General features: G+C 41.3%; 1 protein-coding gene across 1 annotated transcript in view; it reads left to right on the top strand.

Annotated features, from left to right (window-relative positions):
* EHHADH (enoyl-CoA hydratase and 3-hydroxyacyl CoA dehydrogenase) overlaps positions 1-8288 on the top strand; it is a 46104-nt gene extending 37816 nt beyond the window's left edge. Inside the window, exon 7 of the mRNA XM_045776613.2 lies at positions 4889-8288. Within this exon, the coding sequence (XP_045632569.1) occupies positions 4889-6150 (1262 nt within the window). The 3' untranslated portion in view covers positions 6151-8288. The remainder of the gene's footprint in view (positions 1-4888) is intronic.
* Positions 8289-15306: the final 7018 nt, after the last annotated feature.

Below are 15306 nucleotides of genomic sequence, written 5' to 3'. Positions count from 1 at the left end.
GCTTGCAAGAAGCATTAGTCTGGTCCACTTTATGATTTGGGTTCTAAGGTGATTTGTAGCCCCATAGGTCATTGAGCAGATCTGCTCTGCAAGGTGAGCACTGAGGAGCTGTACTTGACCTTCACAGGGGCCTTTCCTTCACTGCTCTGTGGTCAGTTCTGAGATATCACCTACCTTACTTGACACTTTAACAAAGTACTTTCACATTGCATCTTGTTAGTCCTCATCGTCTCTGATTATAATTCCTATAGTGTTAGAAATTTTATGTGAGGGGCGCCTGGGTAGCGCAGTCGTTAAACGTCTGCCTTTGGCTCAGGGCGTGATCCCGGCGTTCTGGGATCGAGTCCCACATCGGGCTCCTCCGCTATGAGCCTGCTTCTTCCTCTCCCACTCCCCTGCTATGTTCCCTCTCTCGCTGGCTGTCTCTCTCTCTGTCAAATAAATAAATAACAATCTTTAAAAAAAAAAGAAATTTTATGTGAAGCTTGGGACCGAAAGCCAGGAGGCCAGGATTTTAACCCCATGATCTACCTCCTACTTACCAAGGCTAAAGTTTCGGATACAAGTTGCTATAGCAGTGAGAGCTATCCAGCCTTCTTGCTACGGAGTGAAATGCAAATGTTTATTAATTTTGGAAAATTAAATGTTTTAAAATAATAGATGTATTAAATTAAATAAGTTAATACAATTTAAAAATTAAATGTATTCCAGAGAAATAAGGATTTCTGATGACTGATAACATTCTGTATTCAAAACCAATCCCCAAAAAACTAAACAAAACAAACCAACCCCCAAAGCTAGTCAATGAGAAGTGCAGAAGAGTAATATACAAATAGTTTTCACAAAATGGTTTCCTCCACAATGGATTGATTACGTAACAGATAACCACCCGGGGCTGAAACAGATAGCAATCTCAGTGGTTTAACACAATAAAGATTTATTTCCTGCTTGCTCTATAAGGCCATTCTAGGACAAGGTTTTTTCTAACTAATGGCTCTGCCATTCTCCTGAGCAGGGGTCAGGAAACTTTTTTTTAAAGGGCCAGATAGTAAATATTTTAGGCTTTCTGGGCCACATGATCTCTTTTGCAGCTCCTCAACTCTGCACACAAAAACAGCCATAGATACTATGGAAACAAATTAGTGTGGTTGTGTTCTAATAAAACTTAATTTATGAGACTGAAATTTGAATTCGACATAATTTGCATGTGTCACAAAGTATTGTTCTTCTTTTGGTTTTTTTTTTTCAACTATTTGAAATGCAAAACCATTCTCAGCTCACAGGCAGTACAAAAATAGGCAGAGGGATGGACCTGGCGCCCAGACCGTAGTTTGCCAACGCCTGCTCCAGGGTCTCCTCCAAGGCCTCACAGCTGTTGTCTGCATAAACATCCTGGTAGTAATGTAGGGCCTTGTGGGAGATTCTGCGGGCCAGTCGTGATCCCACACCACCCTACTTTCCCATTTCATTGACCAGAATTAGTCACAGGCCCTATCAGGACAGAAAGGATCCAGAATAGTCTTCTATGTGCCTAGAAGAAAAATGGAATGGTCTGGGGAAGGAACAGTGACATCTGTGCCATCAAATAATTTGTCTACTTTTTCTGTTCTTCTTGCCTTTGCTTAAAGTATTACTCTCCTTTTCCCTTCCCCAGTCTGGTTGACTCAACTTCCCCAATATCACCCATTTCAATATGATCTTTCTTCAGATATTTCTACAAATACCTTTATCTTGAAGCTTTTCTTGATTCATCCAACCAAAGATAATCTCTTTCCTTTGACTCATCAAAGAAATTTGAACTCTCACACCACGTCCTTTACCTTATAGAATGGATATTTGTCAACTTTTCTTCTTCCCACCTCTAGCGTATAGGCTCACTGAGGGTCGATACTCATATTTTTTATAGTAACTTTATTGAGGTGTAACTCATACACCATAACATTCACCGTTCAATGTAAAATGGTGTAACTTCTATGGAAAATAGTGTGGCAATTTGTCAGAAAATTAAAAATAGAATTACTATATGATCCAGTAATTCCACTTCCGGGTATATACCCAAAAGAATTGAAAGCAGGGACTCAAACAGATATTTGTACACTGATGTTCATAGCAGTATTATTCATAATAGCCTCGAAGTGGAAGCAACTCAACTGGCCATTGACAGATGAATAGATAAACAAAATGTGGCATAAATGCAATGGGATATTATTCAGCCTTAAAAAATAAGAAATTCTGACATATATGTATGCCTCCACATGGATGGACCTTAAGGATATTCTGCTAAGTGAAATAAGCTAGTCACAAAACAACAAGTGCTGTATGATTCCACTTAGATGAGGTAGGCAGAGAAGTCAGAATCATAGAGATAGAAGGTAGAATGGTGGTTGCTGTGGGTTGGGGGAGGGAGGAGGAGGACGGGTTATTTTTCAATGGGTATGCAGTTTCAGCTTTGCAAGATGAAAAGCGTTACAGAGATGGATGGTGGTGCTGGTTTCACAATCATGTCAATACACAGGTGCCGCTAAACTGCACACCTGAAGATGATAGTTATGATGGTAAATTTTGTGTTATGTGTATTTTACCACAATTCAAAAAAAAAACTGAAGTGCATTGTAACAATGTCACCAAAAAAAGAATACACTTCAGTAGTTTTTAGATATTCCAAAGTTGTACAACCGTTGCCACAATCCACTTTGTTCTTTTTATTTTTAAAAATTTTTAAAGAGTTAATTTTTTTTATATGAGAGAGAAAGAGAGCACGAGCAGGGAGGGGGCAGGCAGAAGGAGAAGGAGAAGCAGACTCCTCACTGAGCACGGAGACTCAATCCCAGGACCCTGAGATGATAACCCGAGCCAAAGGTAGATGCTTAACTGACTGAGCCACCCATGCTTCCTGTCACAATCAATTGTAGGACATTTTCATCCCCCTAAAAAGAAACCCTGTACCCATCAGCAGTCATTCCTCATTGCCCTTTCCCCTGCCCCTGGCAACCACTAATCTACTTTTTCTCTCCATGGATTTGCCTATTCTGGACAATTCATATAAACAGAGTCATATAATATGTGGCCTTTTGTGTCCAACTTCTTTAGTGTAGCATAATGTTTTTAAGGTTCACCCATGTTATATAGGACTTCATTCTTTATTAATGTCAGTACTTCTTTCCTTTGAAGAGCTGAATGATATTCCACTGTAGGGTTACATTTTGTTTATCCATTCATCAGTTGATGGACATTCAGCTTCTTTCTACTCTTTGGCTATTTTGAATAATGCTGCTACGAACATTTATGTAAAAGTTTTGTGTGGACATATGTCTACAATTCTCTTGGGGATGTATATATACACACCTACCTGCCTACCTGCTTACCTAGGAGTAGAATTGCTGGGTCATATGGTAATTCCGTGTTTAGCATTTTGAAGAACTTCCAAATTGTTTTTCACAGCTGCACCATTTTACAATCTTCCAGCAATGCATCAGGGTTACAATTTCTCTCCATCCTCACCAGAACTTGTTATCGTCTCTCTTTTTAATGATATCTCTCCAAGTGGGTGTGAAGTGGTTGCCCATGGTGGTTTTGATTTGCATTTCCTTCATGATTAATGATGCATCTTTCATATGCTTCTTAGCTATTTGTGTATTTTCTTCGGACAAATGTTAAAATTAAATTGTATTTTTATTGTGAGTTGTAAGAATTGTTTATATATTTTGACACGAGTCCCTTATTAGATACATGATTCTGTGGGTTCTTTTTACTCTTCTTTATGGTGTCCTTGGAAACACAAAAATTTTTTATTTCTGATGGTGTCTAATTTATCTATTTTTTTCTTTTGTTTATGCTTTTGGTGTCATAAGAAATCATTGCCTTATCCAAGATCATAGAGATTTACTCTATGAGTTTTATAGTTTTAGCTCTTACTCAGTCTGTGATCCATTTTAAATTAATTTTTGTATATGGTGTGAAGTAGGAGTCCAACATCATTCTTTTGCATATGGATATCCAGTTGTCCCAGCATCATTTGTTGAAAATCGACTATTCTTTCCCCATTGAATTGTCTTGGTTCTCTTGGCACTCAAAAATCAATTGACTGTAAGTTATGAGATTATTTCAGGACTCTCGATTCTGTTTCATTGATCTATAGGTCTACCCTTATACCACACTGTCTTGAATACTGTAGCTTTGTCATAGGTTTTTAAATTGGGAAGAGTGAATCCTTCAACTTTGTTTTTCTTTTTTAATATTGTTTTGGTTATTCTTGATTCCTTATATTTATGGATGAATTTTAGGATCAGCTTAATTTAATTTGTTAATTTCTGTAAAACACCAGTTGAATTTTTGATAAGGATTGCATTGGAGATGAAGATCAGTTTGGGTAGTATTGCCATATGAACAATATTAAGTCTTCTGATCTATGAACATGGGATATCCTTCTATTTATTAGGTCTTCTTTACTTCAACAACGTTTTGTGGTTTTTAGTGTATAAGTCTTGCAATTCTTTCTTAAATTTATTCTGAAGTATTTTATTCTTTTTAATGCTATTATAAGTAGAATTGTTTTCTTAATTTCCTATTCTGATTTTTCATTGCTAGTATATAGAAATACGATTGATTTTTTGTATATAGATCTTGTATTATACAACCTTGCTGAACTTGTTTATTAATTCTAATCGTGTGTGTGCGTGTGTGTGCACGCGCATGAACATTACTCAGTGTCACATCCTCTGGAGCACTTAACACAGTGCCTAATCTTAACTAATATTCAGTCCATTTGTATTCCTCGAATTGATCTCTTTAAATGCCCTGTTGCCACAGAAGCCTCCCATTAGCTGAGTAATTTTTCAGTTCCCGGTATTATTGAATCATTCTTTTTCTTCTTCACTCTTATCTGCAGGCTTGGGAACAATGGGCCGAGGCATTGTCATTTCTCTTGCAAAGGCCAAGATCCCTGTGATTGCTGTGGAATCAGACAAGAAGCAGCTAGAGGTTGCCGAGAAGATAATATCCTCCCTCTTGGAAAAGGAAGCATCCAAAATGCAGCATAGCAGCCACCCTTGGTTAGGACCAAAACCTAGGTTAACTACATCTATGAAGGAGCTTGGTGGTGTAGATTTAGTCATTGAAGCAGTATTTGAGGAAATTAACCTGAAGAAGCAGGTCTTTGCTGAACTCTCAGCTGTGTGCAAGCCAGAAGCTTTTCTGTGCACCAATACTTCAGCCCTGGACATTGATGAGATTGCTTCTTCTACTGATCGTCCTCACTTGGTCATTGGCACTCACTTCTTCTCGCCAGCTCATGTCATGAAGTTGTTAGAGATTATTCCCGGCCAGTACTCTTCCCCCACTACCATTGCCACAGTTATGAATTTATCGAAAAAGATTAAAAAAATTGGAGTAGTTGTAGGTAACTGTTTCGGATTTGTTGGCAATCGAATGTTGAAGGCTTATTACAATCAGGCGTATTTCTTGTTAGAAGAAGGCAGTAAGCCAGAGGAGATAGATCAGGTGCTGGAAGAGTTTGGTTTGAAAATGGGACCTTTCAGAGTGTCAGATCTTGCTGGACTGGATATTGGTTGGAAATCTCGACAAGGGCAAGGTCTTACTGGACCTAAGTTGCCTTCAGGGACGCCTGCCCGAAAGCGAGGCAACGGGAGATACTGCCCAATTCCTGATATGCTCTGTGAATCAGGACGATTTGGCCAGAAGACAGGTAAGGGTTGGTACCAATATGATAAGCCATTGGGTAGGATTCACAAACCTGACCCCTGGCTTTCTGAATTTCTGTCACAGTACAGAGAAACCTATCACATTGAGCCACGTATCATTAGCCAGGATGAGATCCTTGAGCGCTGCTTATATTCCCTCATCAATGAAGCATTCCGTATCTTGGGAGAGGGGATGGCTGCTGCTCCAGAACACGTCGATGTTATCTATTTACATGGGTACGGATGGCCAAGGCACAGGGGTGGGCCCATGTTCTACGCCTCCACAGTTGGGTTGCCCACAGTGCTAGAGAAGTTGCAGAAATATTACAGGCAGAATCCTGATATTCTGCAGCTGGAGCCCTGTGACTACCTGAAAAAATTGGCTTCCCTGGGCAACCCTCCTCTGAAAGAATGGCAAAGCTTAGCAGGACCCCCTAGCAGTAGATTGTGATTCAGCCTTCCAGGGTATGCCTCCCATGCTAGCATCAGATAATGCTCATGGAATTTCATTGATATTGAATCCAAAGGTCCAAAGTAAGTGTGCTCTGAAATATAAAGCAAAAGAAATAAGTGGTCAGCTCAACCTTCTCTTTGGGTCTTCCGTCTGATTATTCTAATGGGTCAAATCTTTAGGAATGTGCTTTCTATGCCTCTGAGTCTGCCTTTATCGGATAAATCATTTTGATCCCGGTGAATAAACTTGTGTTAAGACCATAATAGCTAAGGAGAGAGATTCAAAATTAAGTTGAGGTTTCCAAGTGCTTTGATGGTTGGAGATGTCAACAATTAATCACTGAAAAATGCTACTAAGCCGTACATTCATTTTGACCCCTCTCCACCTCACACACGTGGCACTGATAGGAAATCTTACGGGTCAGTCTATCTATTCAACAAACAGTCACTGTGCCCCTCCTGAGCATTTTGCACAGCGCTTGGTAAACCCTGAGTCCAGAGAGCCATTCATTGAGCAGGGAAAGCTATGATGACGTTCAGTCTATAGTCTCGGGGGGGGGGAGTGGAGGTGGTTGGCAGGGTCGAGTCAGCAAGGAGGGTCTCTATGAGTGAGTACGAACATCACCCACGGAGAGTGGAAGGAATAACCAGAAAGAGAGGCAGAGGTTGAAGGCGTAACAGCACTAAAGTTGTAGGCAAAACCCAGTCGGGAAGTAGTGAGGGTCTCAAGTGCTTCAGCCTAGAATGGGGGACTCAGAGTAGCTTAGCAGCTCCTACTCGGTGTATGACTTCTGTCTCCAGGGCAGTTACATGGGCATGGCCGTTCTTGCTGCTGGCAAGGGCCTCAGTAATGTTTCTTGATAACTCGGTCGGGACTAGGGGTGTCTACCACCTGTCATTCTTGTCTATGCATGGAGAAGTAACAGAAAGTAGTACTTGTTGACTTCATGTAAGAAGGGATCTTAGAAAACATCTAACCTCCTCTGCTTCTATGATAGTGTCATGATGCCAGTCTCCCTGTCATGATGAACCTTGTGATGCTGGGTATGGAAATTGTTGAGTCTAAAGTCTGAAATGACTGCGAAACAGATTCTGTATAGTTTCATGATAAGCATTCTTCTCTTTTTACTTTCTTGTGGGGTTAAAAAGTTGAGGGGCTGGTCAACACAAAAACCAGTCCACAAGTGTCTCTAGTAGTATTGTTCATAATAGCCCCAAATTGGAAACAACCTAAATCTCCATCAACAGATGAATAGATAAACAAAGTGTGGAATAGCCATACAATAGAGTATTTGACCGTAAAAAGAAAGAAAGTACAGATACATACTACAATATGATGAACCTTCAAAATGTTATGCTAAGTGAAAGAAATCAATCACAAAGGGTCATATATCGTATGGACATTTATGTGAAATAAAATAGGCAAATCTACAGAGAGAGAAAGCAGATCAGAGGATGCCTAAAGCTGGGGCACCTGGGTGGCACAGCGGTTAAGCGCCTGCCTTCGGCTCAGGGCGTGATCCCGGCGTTATGGGATCGAGCCCCACATCAGGCTCCTCCGCTATGAGCCTGCTTCTTCCTCTCCCACTCCCCCTGCTTGTGTTCCCTCTCTCGCTGGCTGTCTCTATCTCTGTCAAATAAATAAATAAAATCTTAAAAAAAAAAAAAAAGAGGATGCCTAAAGCTGGAACATTAGGAGCTAGGGGATGGGGAGGGACTGCAAACGGGGACAGGGTTTCTTTCCGGGTTGATGAAAATGTCCTGAAATTATTGTAGTGATGGTTACATAACACTGTGAATCTACCAAAAACCATTGAGTTATATAATTTTAAATGGGTGAATTGTATGGTATGTGAATTATAACTCAAAATTTTCAATAAATAAATAAATAAACAAATGAGCTCAACTTGTCCTTCAGTGTGACGGAAATGAACTATTTTCACAGTATTTTCACTTGTGAACCCAAACAAAATTATCTGATAGAGCAATCTTGAACAAATACAGTTTTCCATTATCAAAAACAAAAACGCCATAGAGTGTGTCTTGAATTGTAGTTTAGAATAATTTTTAAATTGTATATTGCTGGATTTTATATAAATTGGTCCTTGAAATTAAAGAAAAAATTTTAAAAACTTGGGAAGTAGTAACTGTGTAAAGTGATTTATCTTCAAATCAATGTTAAAGGACTGGCGTGTGCACTCGTGCACACACACACACACACACACACACACACACACACAATTTCCTCTTTAGACCCTGAGTGGATTTTATTTTGAGTCCTTATTTTCACCCTACACTACCCTGTAGATTGGGCCTTTGAAACTAGAGTGTCTATGAATAGCTTTTGTGAGCCCCAAATCCCTAAACTCTGCTGCTGACATTTGTGAATATGAATGTGAGCGTCTTGCTTCGAAGAGGTACCGCGTCTTACGTCGTATTTTCAAAAGTGTCTGTGACCCAATAAAGGTTAAGGAGTAACAGTCTCTATATAATATGGGAAGAAGAAATAGGAGTTCAGTTATTCTTATTTTCTTTTTTTTTTTTAAGATTTTATTTATTTATTTGACAGAGATAGAGACAGGCAGCAAAGAGGGAACACAAGCAGGGGGAGCGGGAGAGGAAGAAGCAGGCTCATAGCAGAGGAGCCTGATGTGGGGCTCGATCCCAGAACGCTGGGATCACGCCCTGAGCCGAAGGCAGGCGCTTAACCGCTGTGCCACCCAGGCGCCCCGTGTTATTCTTATTTTCTATCAAAGAAGCAAAACTAATTTAAATTTCTTGGGTCCTACGTACAACAGTGGGTAATATGATGAAACCTGTCCAGAATATTCCATTTCATCCTTGAAAATGTACTTGCTTCAAAGGCTTATTTTGTTGTTGCTGTTGTGATTGGTAACTTTCAAACTGCCTGTCTTCTTTTTTTTCTTAAACAGCTTCTGAATGACATTTTAAAACTATGTTCTAATGGTAATCGACTCTGACGAGAACTATATATTAGAAGCACCCTTGAAGCTTTGCCATAATACTCCAGCTTTAAAGATAAGACTGACTATGTTCCTTAAATCAGCAAAGCCCCTGTGCAGCTGTGGCTGCTCTCTACTTGCTTCCAGGAAGAACAGGTGTGTGTGAGAGAGAAAGTGTGGGATCCTAGACTCCCCTGATTAATGATGTTTCAGAATTGTGTATGCAAATTATACTCCACAGCAGTTAGGAACCGGAAATTTCTAGGGTCTTACATTTGTCTTTAAAATAGACACCTAGAAATCAGAAATATTGTAGGCTTACTAGATTGGCTGACTCTTCTTGGTAGCCATTGATGAGATTAATAGGAAAGAAGTTCACTGGACCAAAAACAGCTTTCTGCAAGAACAGAAGAGTCTTTGATTATTCTTGGGACTATCAATGCCAACTGTTTATCTTGTGAGCTTGTAATTTTGAGATTAACAGCTAAGTTGCACTGCTTTCTAGTAGGACAGAAGCATTATACAACTCTGAAGGACACCACTCGTACTCTGTTCCAAGGGGTTGCCATTCACATAGAAATGATGTGAATAGCACCCCCTAGAGTTGTGTGGCTCCTGGTACTGTTTTCAAGTCAAAAACTCTTTCTGTAGCGTTTTCAACCTGTGTAGAGGTTTCAAGTCAAAAACTCTGTCCTCTGTTTATTGCTTTAAGTATCTTTCTAACCAAAAGTTAGTTGTCAAAAGTAAAGGGAAAGTTTCTCTTTAGATTTGTGTCTCCAGTGGGACCAACATTTTACAAAGATTTCATCTTGTCTGTTCATCTCAGTATTTTTTTCTAGTATTCCAACAAAGAGGAACATAAGAGATGAACGGTGTTTTAAAATTCTTGTCTAAAGTATTCCAGGACCTTGCAATCGTAATATTTATTTATTCGCTTTCACCAAACTTAAAATAGCCTAGCAGAATGAGTGCCTGAATGCATCTAATGAGGTGACATGAGCAGAGCTGATGCGATCTAACTCTTTTACTGTATTTACGGTTATTCCACCTTCTCTAAGCGGAAGCAGTTGCTAACTCCAGCCATAATGTGAAATCCTTAGGATGGGTAGGGCAAACCCTTCTCCAACCGAACCGTAACTGCACTTGAATTCCTGAAGTCTGCCAAGGCCTAGACAGTTGTTAATTTGTACATTTTGGCAGAGACTGTTGGCTGTCCCCCAATGTTTTTCTTCTTCTGTAGTAATACACTTCTCAATTTTTTAGCTGAGCATTAGGCTGCTCAAAATACACAATATATTTGTCAGCTTCTCTTGCATCCAGTTGCGAATATGTGAGTGAGATCTAGAGAATGGGAGGTATATAGAAGCATCACGTGGCACCTTTGGGGAACCTCCCTTAGAAGTCACCTGATGTGCTTCCTTTGCCCATTTCTTTTTTGTCCCCTCCTCCGTTTTGCTGCCTGGAACACAGATGTGACAGCTGGAGTCCAACCACTATCCGGGGCCATGAGGACAAAGGTCATGCCTTAGGGATAGCAGAATGGAGGGCTGTAAAGAGCTGGATCCCCAAAGACCTCCTAGAGCAGAGCTGCTACTCTGCCTTCCAACAGTCTCTTACGTGAGAGAGAAATCAATTCCTATTATGTGTAAGTAAGTAAGCCAGTGTTATTGTAGGTCTTTAATTATCACAGGTAGGGACCAAGAAGCAGTGCGGTTTGTTGTCATTTGTTTGTTTTTGTTTTTCTCAGTACCATAGGTAATTCTGATACATAGGCAGGCTGAGAATCCAGTCTCATTAAACAGGATTTCTTGTTTTAAGAAAAAAAAAATGTGCCAGTGTGATGTGATTTTCAACTTGATATTGAATTGCTCATAAATTTTTCTGTCATGTTTCACATAGAATTGTTGTAGGCAGTTCATGGAGACGCCCAATAAGAACTTGAGAATGGGGCTTTAAATCAACATTTAGTAGGAAGTAGTCTCACAGGCCTACTTGAACCTCAGATGGACTCCTACTTAATGAGAGACAAAAACACTCGAGAAAGTTTGCGTTATGGGAAGGAAAGGTGGTCAACAATGGCACAAAGGAAAAGAAAAACAATTCAAGAAGCCATATCTTGAATTAAACAAACACTATCTCTCAGCACTGACCACAAGGGTGGTGATAAATCTGGAGTACACTAACCTTCTGCTCAGTAGATCAGAGATCTCCAAAATGGGGGGCCCTTACCCAAGGAGGTGTAAAAGATGACTCACCGAGGTAGAGGCAGAAAATATTAGAAATGATTGCTACTTATCTTTGTCCAAAGAATAAGAAATTATTCTTTATTACTATTTCATGGACATATGGACACTGTTGGCCTCACCAGGTTGCATCCCAGATAGCCATACATGAGGAATGAATTATCCTGTGGGGAGAGGGCAAGCTCCCACATATAGAGAGGTTGACAGTGGCTTCCTCCCTCTTTCATTTGCTGTCAGCATGTTGAGAAATATTGAGCATTATATATGCTGGGGTAAGTGAATATTTAGACTTCACTATTTAATCTTACTAAATTAACCCTCACAAAAGACTCCTTGAAAGAAAGTACAGGTGATGATAATGCAAGTAATACAAACAAAAGGAAAAAACAAGAAAATTGCAGAGCTGGCAGGTCTGTACAGCTTTTTGTCAGGCGCATTACAAGGTAGAATTATTTAGTCAGATCCAGGAAGAAGCTGACTAAAAAGCTTCTAAATTATCAAGAAAATTATTAGGAATATTGATTTATAATCTACCATTCATGATGAAGCTCGTCCTAAGTGTGTATTGTGTCTTATGATACTAGTTAATAGGACGAAACCATCACCTATTAGCAAAATGCTTTAACATTGTTTATTTCAACGTTATCTCATCGTTGACAAATTCCTTTTCTTTCTTTCTTTTTTTTTTTTTTTTAAGTAGGCCCAAGCCCAGCGTGTAGTCCAACGTGGGGTTTGAACTCATGATCCTGAGATCAAGACCTGAACTGAAATCCAGAGTGGGACGCTTAACTGACCAAGCCACCCAGGTGCCCCCATTTATAAATCTCTATTTAATTGTGTTTTATAACGTGCATATGTGTCAATAGAATGGTGAAACTATATAAACATCCTACATATTAGAGATGTATACCAAAATTTATGCAATCCTTTACGCAGATCCTCCTTTAGGAATAAGAGATTTATCTTCCTAGCTGCTAACAGTGCTGCCAGAAAATGGCCTTTGGGGATTGCCTTGCTCAAGGTCACATCTTCTTCCAAAGGGAGCTTGCACCCGATGATGGCTTAGTGCAGGAGTATAAGTGCCTGGTCCTCATGCCCCAACTTTGAAGGGCTGACAGCTCTAGGGCTCCCAGTGATACTGGCCTGGGGTCTTCATCGGTACTGGACTGAAACGCAACCTCTCCCTCTGCTCATTCTCCACTTCCTCCTCTCTCCTTCACAGGTGTTAATCCCAAGAACACTCCCTAATTTCTATCTCAGAGTCTGCTTCCCAGGGAACCCAAACTATGACAATGAAGCTGCATGATCAAAAATGATTTGGATCAGGGGCGCCTGGGTGGCACAGTGGTTAAGCGTCTGCCTTCGGCTCAGGGCGTGATCCCGGCGTTATGGGATCGAGCCCCGCATCAGGCTCCTCCGCTATGAGCCTGCTTCTTCCTCTCCCACTCCCCCTGCTTGTGTTCCCTCTCTCGCTGGCTGTCTCTCTCTCTGTCAAATAAATAAATAAAATCTTTAAAAAAAATGATTTGGATCAAAAATATTTGGATCCATATAATCTCTATCAACTCTTTGGTATTGGTCTAACAGGTTTCTTTTGATCTCACATGTCATTAATTTTTACAAATATTCTGGGTGTGCTAGAATGTGCATTCTTTGACAAATATGGGATTTTCTCATAAGATCAAGCTTGTTAATTAAATTACATTTGTCAAATTTTCTCTTCAGCCTTGATGATGTTTTATCTGTAGTCCGCCTCCTCCTGTGACTGGGGACAATTACCCATGCCAGAGCGGTGACTCCTTTCCTTGGCACAAAGAGCCAGAAGTGACTGAGAGGCACAGGCGGTGTACAAAGGCTCTTACCACCAGGGGGTGGAAGCGTTTCCCCTCTAGGAACGGACTTCTAGATCTCAGAGTGTTAGTTGCTGCTACTGGAAGCAAGAGTCTCCAAGTGGGTCACTGGCAGTAAAGGTAAGTGGGGCCAATTCTACTTCCACTCTTTGGTTCCTATAACCTTGAATTTTACCTATTAGAAGCATAGCACCACATAACGGTGATTGAGTTAGAGTGTAAACTGCATCCCGGAGGATGGTACCCCGTCCTCACAGGGTATCTTCTCCAAGCTGGCACCTCAGGGCTAACTTCAAAGAGATATTCTGTTATTCCGTTAGGAAGGCAATAGCTTCTGGGTGGCGTTGTACGCGATGGAAGTAGGGAATCCGTGCTCATAGGCGCGCTTCCACACCACCTGTTTTAAAGTGTGTCCTTTGGTCTGATGCAATATTCTGTGGGCTCTTGTGTCACTGGCTCAGATGCTCTCTAAGTCCTTGGAAAGTGAAGTCCTGCAGTCAGGAAAGGAAAACCCACACATGGAGTATCTGTCAATTCCGGTCCCGATGAAACGCTGATCTGCTGACTGAAGAGTTCCAATGTAATCGGCTTACCCACCAAGTGGTTGCTGGGTCTCAGGATAGGATAGTGCCTGGGGCTGCCTGTACAGTCAGCATCTCGATTCGCCTTGGTGAGCGGGAGCCCATTCTGTTGGGCTCATGCATAACTTCCGGCCTTACAGCCTAGTCCGTTGACAGGCTATTTGCGCCTGCACTAAGCTGGTCAAGGACACTGGCTCATTGATGTCAGCTACCCTGGCCGCTCTACCTACTTGTTTGTTTAATTCATCTTCTGTGGTAGAGGTTCTCTGGATGACCTTCACACGTGATGCCCAGCTCTTCACGCTTTGTGCCCATTCCCACAGGTCCGTCCCTCAATTCTCCAGTTTTTGCTGCCCCCTATCTTCCAATATTTCTCCTCCTACGCCCCGTGCAACCATCCAACCATTGGGCAATTTACCATTCCCCATATATGCTCTCACCTCAAGTCACTTGTCTTGAGTCTTTTGCTTCCTTCTCTCACCATCTGCCACGGTCATTCTGCTGTGTCTACTTCACTGGTTATGTGCCGTCATTTTCTCCAAGCCTCCAAGAGCCAGCTTAGCAGTGTATTAGTAATGTGTCCCAGGGTCTTTACCTGGACACTAAATCCTCTATTGTGGAGAGTGCTTCCGTATCAGTAAGCTCTCTCTACCAAAGTTTATGTCTGCCCTCCCCCTTTATCTGGCACACTCAGGGCTCACTCCCAAACGTACTCTCCTGGTATCCACTGACACATGTTGGCTAGTCCTATAGCTTCTTGGGGATATAAGACCTTTCCTTCCTTAGTCTCAGCACTGCCCTGAATGGCTTATTTTGTGACTTAACTGTAACTATCGTTCTGCTGGCCAGGAAGGAAGATATTTCCTGAGCTAGGCATGCATTTTGCAGACAGAAGCCTCTGATTTGTCTTAGAGCAAGTAGGGGTGGGGGTGGGGAGAAGTCACAGGTCTTCAGCAACGAGAGGTGAGCCTCCTCCACAGAATTTGATATTTTCGACTTCATTGACCCAGATGTCCCAATTCCAAATCACAGGGTCACACCTCTTCCCGATCACATCCCTAACTTCGGCAAAGCAGAATTGCCATGAGAATCCAACCCTCTCTGGAACTCCATTGCCTTTAAAATTTAGTCCTGACTTGATCCTCTGTGTTTTCTGCCCTGTGACTACAGTAGATGAGTCTCCCACACGCTGCCAGGGGAGGCCTCTGACATTTGCTGTTCATCTTACATTGGTAATGAATGACCTTCACACATTTTATTGTGTTTCGCTAGTGCAGTGGTAGCCCCCAGCAATAGCCATCCGACTCCATGTAATTACAGCTTCCTATAAACCTCTCAAATGCCTGAGATATTGCCCTCATTACCTTTTATGGGTATCCTGCTTCAACCTCTCCACTGATGAAAGTTGTTTGGGATTTTTTGTTTTTTGTTGTTGTTGTTGTTGTTGTTGTTTTAAGTAGGCTTTATGCCCGGCACGGAGCCCTCCACTGACGGTTTTAACTTTTTCGCAGTTACAG

This window comes from Ursus americanus, chromosome 4, assembly GCF_024610735.1.
Source record: "Ursus americanus isolate L20-20 chromosome 4, mUrsAme1.1.p, whole genome shotgun sequence".
NCBI classification, from domain to species: domain Eukaryota; kingdom Metazoa; phylum Chordata; class Mammalia; order Carnivora; family Ursidae; genus Ursus; species Ursus americanus.
Note: the sequence above shows the minus strand (reverse complement) of the source record. Positions and strands in the feature narration are given on the sequence as shown.